The sequence below is a fragment of the Capra hircus genome, chromosome 6 (genome assembly GCF_001704415.2).
Source record: "Capra hircus breed San Clemente chromosome 6, ASM170441v1, whole genome shotgun sequence".
NCBI classification, from domain to species: domain Eukaryota; kingdom Metazoa; phylum Chordata; class Mammalia; order Artiodactyla; family Bovidae; genus Capra; species Capra hircus.
The window spans coordinates 102,796,321-102,804,623 of NC_030813.1; the positions used below are offsets into that span (position 1 = coordinate 102,796,321).

Genomic DNA, 8,303 nt, shown 5'->3' on the forward strand with positions numbered 1-8,303 from the left:
GGGGAGAGAGACTGGTGTGTCTGAGGTCTCAGGCGAGTCCCTGGGATAGACTGCCAAATGAGAGTCCTTGGCTTCATACAGGAAGGAATTCAAGAGTGAGCTGAAGTAGAGTGAGCACAGATTTATTCAGCGAGGTACACACTCCATAGACAGAGTGCAGGCTGTCTCAGAAAACAAGAGACTCTGAAATATGGGGTGTTTGGTTTTTATGGGCTGGGTAATTTCATAGGCTAATGAGTGGGAGAATTATTCCATCTGTTTTGGAAAAGGGGAAGGGGATTTCCAGGGATTGGATCACACTCACTTTTTGACCTTTTATGGTTAGCCTCAGAACTGTCCTGACTCCTGTGGGTGTGTCATTTAGTATATGCTGTTGTATTATAATGAACATATAATGAGGCTCAAGATCTAGTCTGCCATCTTGGACCTAGTTGGGTTTAACCAGTTTATCTTGTGTCCTCAATGGCTGTGTCATTCTCTTAAAGGTTATGCCTTGCCCCTTTCCTGTCTCGGTATAACCCTGTGCAAATCGCGTGTTCTCTTGGACTCAAGTTTTTCCTTATAAAATGGGCTGCAACTAGAAGATTTGTCACTTTTACATTCTTGCTGAACTTGGGGAAACTCCCAGCACAAATTTCATTACTTCTATACAACAACTGTAACCAAAGTATTAGAATAATTCATTTTGGTATTAAGAACTTAAATATTTCAGAAGGAAAAATAATGCGTATGTAGTTTAGAAGCAGGTCGCTGCAACTTAAGTACTAATACATTTGTTAGCTATTTATTTTTGAAGTTAAAAAACAATGACTGATCCTCTAGTGGTTGGTTATATAGTGTCTGCATTGTTCAAATCACTGTTTTCACTGTTTCATTCTTTCTCTAAATGTAAAAAAAATTTGCAGTCTGATAATTTCAAATCTCTGCCGTATCTGAGTTTGATTCTGATCCTTTGTCTCCCTTTAGCATGCCTTCTAGTTTTTTTGGAAGGTGAAAATGATGTATCTAGTAAAAGGGACTGAGGCAAATAGACCTCTAGTGTGAGGCTTTATGTTTGTCCAGACATAGCTAGGAGTTAGGCTATATTTATTATTTGCTATAATTGTAGGTGTTAGAGACCAAAATTTCCTCCCAGTGTTTTTTTTTTTTTTTTCACCTCCTTTCATCTTTTGATTTCCCTAGAGACTACTTAAATAAGGTCTGAGCCAGGCAGTTCTTTCAGTTAGTGCTCCCTTGTTATTTTATGGAGTCTCTGTTGCTGTGGGTGGTAAGTTGGGAGCGACACTAAAAGTTGAGCTTCTCTGAGCTAGTGCCAGATCGAATCTCGGAGAGAGTTTTGGGTGACGTTGAAAAGCATAGCTTTATTGCTTTGCCAGGCAAAGGAGGACATAGCAGGCTCCTGTGCATATTCAAGAAGAGTTGTTGATTTTCAGTTTGTTTGTATTTTTTTGGTGTGAAGATGGGAGTGATGACTCGCAGGCTCTTTAAATGTCAGACGTATAAACTTTACTAACTTTTTAAAATTTCGCTTTGTGTTGTTTATTAGTTGACCAGAGGGCAGTATACTTTTCAGATGTTATTGGATCTGATAAAGAACGTGTTGGAGAATATTGTTATTTAGATAATCATATTTTATTTTAACTTTTAGATTCAGGTTTACTTCTTAATTCTGGTTCTCCATTGGTTATCGTTTATTGTATTTGCTATGAAGGTACACAAAGAACTGTCATTTTAGCACTGGGATTTAGAAGCCATTGTGCTGAAATGGGCTTCCCTGGTGTCTTAGATGGTAAAGAATTCTGCAGTGTGGGAAACCTGGATTTGATCCCTAGGTTGGGAAGATCCCTTGGAGAAGGAAATGGCAATCCACTCCAGTATTCTTGCCTGGGAAATCCCATGGACAGAGGAGCCTGGTGGGCTATAGTCCTTGTGGTCACAAAGAGTTGGACACGACTGAGTGACTAACACTTTCTCTTTCATGTCCTAAACTATTCGATTGATTCTTTCAAGAAGCAGCATTATTATTTTATTATTACAAATGTAATCATTATAAAGGATATGTGTGTTTATAATGAGTTATTTAGAAAATAGGTGACATAAAGTGAAAAGAATTTTAAAGCAGCAGTTATTTCATTTCCCAAAGATAATGACTGTTAACATTTTGATTTATTTTCTTCCAGATTTGTACAGCTGTTTTTAAAATGAAAATGGGCTAACACTCTACATTCTATTTTGTTACTTACAATTTCACTTAATATATTAATACATAATGGACATATTTCCATGTCAGTATGTGGAGAGCTTCTTTGCTTTTAATGATTATATGGGAGTCCAGTGGACTCTTATCATTTATTTAATCTGTGCCCTCTCAATGGAAAGTTTGGTCATGTCCTCTTTTTCCTTTTTGTTTATAAATAGTGTTATCTTGAATACTTCAATAAGCTTGTCTTTTTATTTCCTTAGGGTAAATCCTTTGAAGTGAAGTTATTTGGTTGTTTATGGTCTCCCTATAGCCTCTTCCAGAGTCTGGTGCATAAGAGGCAATCTGATATTTGTTGCATGAATGCTTATCAAAGAGCACTTTCTTTTTAAAAGCTCTTGATAAATACTGCCAAACTGTCCTACAGAAATATGCCATTTAGATTGTGAATTGTGATTGAAAACATTTATTTTTAACTTTTGATAATTATAAATATTTTAATAAATATTTATAAGTATATGGTTTCTGATTTGGTGTAATACTTGGAAAAGTGTACTTATGACTCTAAAGTGAATCATTTATAATTGTTTTCTTTCTTTTTTTTAATGTTTAAATCTAATCTCTCCAGAATTTTGACGTGAGATTTCATGTTTATTTAATGTTTTTTTTTTGTTTAAGAGTAATATTTTTACTTTTTAAAGAGAAAAGCTGGACTTCCCTGGTGGTCCATGGTTAAGAATCTGCCTGTCAATACAGGGGACCTGGGTTCAGTCCCTGGTCTGGGAAGATCCCACATGCAGTGGAGCAGCTAAGCCCACATGCCCATACTCAGCGACGAAGAGTAGACCCTGCTTGTCGCAACTAGAGAAAGCCAGCGCAGAGCAACGAAGACCTAAATGCAGCCATAAATTGTTGTTCAGCCACTCAGTCGTGTCTGACTCCTTGCGACCCCATGGACTGCAGCCATAAATACATAAATAAATAGATAGAGTGGTGTTGAAGAAGACTCTTAAGAAGCCCTTGGACAGCAAGGAGATTCAGCAAGTCAATGCTAAAGGAAATCAGTCCTGAATATTCACTGAAAGGACTGATGTTGAAGCTGAAGCTCCAGTACTTTGGCCACTTGATGCAAAGAACTGACTCACTGAAAAAGACCCTGATGCTGGGAAAGATTGAAGGCAGGAGGAGAAGGTGATGACAGAGGATGAGATGGTTGGATGGAGTCGCTGATTCAATGGACATGAGTTTGAGCAAGCTCTGAGAGATGGTGAAGGACAGGGAAGCCTGGCATGCTGGATTCCCTGGGGTCGTAAAGAGTTGAACAGGACTGAGTGATTGAGTGAACTGAGAAAGAGCAAGAGAGAGAAAAGCTTTTTTTTTTTTTTTTTTTTGCTATACCCTGTGTCATGTGGGATTGTAGTTGCCTGATCAGGGGACTGAGCACACACCCTCTGCATTGGAAGTGCAGATTCTTCACCACTGAACCTCTAGGCAAGTCTGAGAAAAGCTTTCTTATTGGTACCTTTACTTGAAATTTAGAAACTTGGTTAAAATTTGAGCATTTGGGAAATTTGAAATATTCTCATTTTTAATTCATTCTGCCACTTAATATGATGATTTAAAATTATTTTGAGTAAGAATACTTGAAGGTACAGGATTATGCAGAAACAGAAGTGATTAAATAAATTACATTTTCTTGATGATGTTTTTTCTTTGGTAACCAGGTGAAATAATGGATAACCTTGCCTTAGAAGCTGGAGATGATGCTGGAAAGGTGAAATGGATGGATATCAGTGATAAACTCAAGCTTTATGCTAGTCATGTTCAGTTCATCAAACGTGTGGCAGAGAAACGAGATGCACACTGGAGTGAGGACTCTGAGACTGGCTGCCCTGGGTAACAGCTCACAGTCTCCATGTAAGCCAAAAGCCAGGAACGGAGCATGTATGGAGAAGAAGACAGTATCACAGAACTCATACATAAAAAGGGCAGGGCAGGTCACTTGGAAATGACTTCATTCATTAAATGACAGGCAGTTAGGTTTTGCATCAGAATAAAATTAGTAGGTGTGGTGAAACAACACAGAATTTTCTGCTCTTCTATCAAAAGCGCTGTAAACAATCATTTTGTATGTATTCTATTTAAACATGGCTTAAACCAAGTTGAAAGAACTGATGCTCTTTGAAGAATCAGAATTCGAACAAAGATAAATTTAGATAAATTTCTGTTCGGCCATAGTTTCTGCTTTCTCTGTGATTCTTGTGTGTCAGTTTTGTTTTCTCCACTGGCTTGAGATATGAAGGATATTCCTACCATATGAAGCGTCTCTCAGTGGAGTGCCGATCACCATTGCCTAATCTTGATTTATCTTTAAATTATTTGGTTCACACTTTGCTTTATTTGATCTTGTTGAAGCTGGTTTCAAAAACGGAAACCTTTTGTATTCTTGACTTTAGAGTTGTAAGTTATATGAGGAAATTTCAGTCACTCTTTTAGTCGAAAAAGATCAAGATGGATGAACAAGAGATCATGTCCTCATTTCCAAAAATTCTGAATTACAAAAATGTGTCCAGAAAACTAGTAACTTAAATTTATATATGCATTCCACTCTACTCTAACTGTGGGAAAGGCTACCCACTCTAGTATTCTGGCTTAGAGAATTCCTTGGACTGTATAGTCCATAGGGTCGCAAAAGAGTTGGACACGACTGAGCGACTTTTACTTTCACTACTGTAACTGTATGTACCGTAAGGGAATTAAAAATGATGTTCAGAAAATAAGTGAAATGAGACAGAGACAGAGGAGGTCTTTGGGAGTTCAAGTGTCCTTTGTTAGGAAGGGATTGTTAAGGACTGACTGAAGTTTTTGAGACTCACTGTTAACATTGTCATTCCTTGAGGAAAGGTGTTCTAGGTGTTCTTAGAAGCAGGGAAGAGGAAGGAAAATAAGACTGCCTTGTCTCAGTGGTCATTTATATCACTTTCTGGCCTATATATCCGTTGGGAAAGTCCCATAGTACTAACACCTATCGACCTGAGGTAGGGACTGTCATAATTCCATCCTCATTCTGGGTGGGGTATAGGTGGGTCATTTGAAGAAAAGGTGGTTTAGGGAATAGAGGCATGATTGTTTTCTTCAGATATTTGATAAAGCTATTAGGCTAGAGAACAAAATGAGGGCTAAGATAAATTAACAAAAAAAGGTTTTGCTTTTTTCCCCCCTTATTTAGTGTCAAAGCTCTTGGTGGTAAACTTTAACTGAACTGACAGGAGGCTTTTTTCCCCTCTGTTTTGCTGAGAAACATTAGAATGTTTGATTTCAGGTTGTTGCCTTAAACCCCTCTGAAAGAGTTATAAGGTTTATGTTCAGTATTAGTTTTCTAAAATCCATAAAATCCTGGTCCTTGGGTGTGTAATACGGGACTTGTGCTCGTCAAGGATGTGCTTCACTGAGTGAAGAGTAGAATGACCTTGATCCAGGGTGAAAGAGTTTGATTCTACTTTCATTGTTTGGCAGGAAGAGATTGCTTCTTACTGACACTGAGTAGGATTTTCTAAAACAAGCTGCTCACAAAAGCTCTCGAGAAAGCTTGAGTACTTGCCTGAAGAATGACGTTTACTTATGTTTTAATAGTTTCGATGCATCTAAACTGACATTAGGAAAGATTTTAGGTTGTATTAAAAATTGTCTTTAAGGAATAACTAAAGCGCATGATCCACATGTTGCATTTTATAGTTTTCATTGGAACATTTCCAAAGTATGCAGAACGATAGGACTACTATACACTGTAGATAGGGTAGAGATAGATAATCTTCTCACTGTAAGTATCCAGCACCATCTATAATAGAGAAAAAACGGATCAAAATTTTAGTTTAAGACATTTCTGGAGGAATATCTGCTCCTATAATAGGTGATATTGCCTTCACATTTGCCTTTCTTATATTTTAGATATAAGGAACATTTTTGTGTTTTAGAGACATTTAGTAAAATAAATAGTGTGGATACCATTTCTTGAATATCTGTGTTATAGCTCTCAATCCTCACAAGAATCCTATGAAGTTAGGTGGTATTATTCCCACTTCACAGATGAAAATGAAATTTAGAAACATTGCCCCAAGGTTTATTCAGTAAGCAACAGCTGGGTTTTGCGAGGTCCCAGAAACAATTCTGTCTTTTGTATTCCTTACTAAGGTTATGAAGCTTTTATTATTTCTTACTTTAAGTTTGTAGTCTGGTAGATTCTTTATCACTTAAGCAATACTCATGTTATCCATAGTACATTTATGGCTTGTTACTTGAAATTTAAGAGCCACGTCTGATTTGGCTAGTGTTACTGAACTTGTTGGCATAATCATGGCCCAGAGGCAATTTATTGATGGTATCTTAGCCTATGGATGAGTGGTTGCACCCAGTGTTTGTCTTGGTAGCAGCAGGTCGTTCTTAAGACCTTAAAGCATTTCCGAAGCAAATAGAAGCAAGATACTAAACCTGCTAAAGAGGGCGCCTAAAATTTCTAACCACTTTCAGAGGCTAAATGCTACTTTGTCTTACAGTATAAGAACTTATGGTGGTTGCTGTTATTTTCTAAAATATTTGTGAAGTTTTAATAAAGATATTGATTTTAAAGTACATCATTTGAAGAAGCACTTGTAATTTATTTGGTCTTGTTTACATCTACTTTAATCATATTATTAACATCAGTATGGGCATAATCTGAGGCTATTAAACTCTTAGGATAAAAGTATTTAAAATGTATAGTAATGCTTAAGGGACTTCCTTGGTGGCCCAGTGGCTAAAACTCCATGCTCACAGCACAGGGGGCCTGGGTTTGATCCCTGATTAGGAAACTAGATTCCTCTTGCTGCAACTAAGAGTTCACATGCTGCAACTGAAAAAGCACCCTGCAAGCCGCAAGGAAGATTAAAGTTTCCAAGTGCCACAACTAAGCCCTGATGCAGCCAAATAATTAAATCAATTAAAAAAAAAGATATTTGGAGATTTTACTCACCGTGTAACTTCTGACATAGTAGTAAGAGAATTATTTCTGCCAAAATAAACAATACAGATTACAGTTACTAGGTAGTTTTGCCATCATTTTTTTGCTTGCCTCCTCCCATGTCTCCCATATTATGTTTATTTAACATTGATGGATTAGTATTGGTACAGTCATGTGTGTTGGGAGAAGGAAAATAATGTGGTTCTTTTATACCTAAATGCTGATAAATTGAACCATTAAGTGTCTTTTCTGCAACACAGAGCTTAATTCCTCTTACTTCACCCTTAGTGGCCTGATAAGATCATTTGAAGTGGTAAGAAACACAGAGTAAGTACTTTGGGGCAATGAAACTTTGTCAGAAGGAAAACTTGGGTGAAATCCAGTTTCTTTCTCAAAATTCAGATTGAAAATATTTGATTCATCAGTTTTTCTTGAGATACATACATAAAATAAATACATACTGTATATAATCTTCAGTTAGTTCAGTTGCTCAGTTGTGTCCGACTCTGCGACCCCATGGACTGCAGCACACCAGGCCTCCCTGTCCATCACCAACTCCCTAAGTTTACTCAAACTCATGTCCATTGAGTTGGTGATGGCATCCAGCCATCTCATCCTCTGTTGTCCCCTTCTCCCGCCTTCAATCTTTCCCAGCATCAGAGTCTTTTCTAATGAGTCAGTTCTTTGCATCAGGTGGCCAAAGTATTGGAGTTTCAGCTTCAGCATCAGTCCTTCTAATGCATATTCAGGACTGATCTCCTTTAGGATGGATTGGTTAGATCTCCTTGCTGTCCAAGAGACTCTGAAGAGTCTTCTCTAATAGCACAGTTCAAAAGCATCAATTTTAATTTTACTTGACATGAATTCAGATATTTAAAAGGAATATACCTTTTGGGTCTCTTTCTCTCTTTTATATTTATTTTAAATGAAAGCAAACTTGGGTGAGAATCATTGTAGAAGTCTCAAGGTTTGTAGAGTTTCCATCAAGAGTGCTGACGCTTTTGTGTTAAGGAGATTTGTTGCCTTGCCTGGAGATGAGAGCATTTCTAGATTTGGTAGTTTCAGAGTGGGCAAAAATAAGCTTGAGGTAAAATGTACTGTTTGAAA

The 8,303-nt window shown here is 37.3% G+C and overlaps 1 protein-coding gene across 1 annotated transcript in view; it reads left to right on the top strand.

Annotated features, from left to right (window-relative positions):
* NUDT9 (nudix hydrolase 9) overlaps positions 1-6,831 on the top strand; it is a 39,026-nt gene extending 32,195 nt beyond the window's left edge. Inside the window, exon 8 of the mRNA XM_005681881.3 lies at positions 3,925-6,831. Within this exon, the coding sequence (XP_005681938.1) occupies positions 3,925-4,100 (176 nt within the window). The 3' untranslated portion in view covers positions 4,101-6,831. The remainder of the gene's footprint in view (positions 1-3,924) is intronic.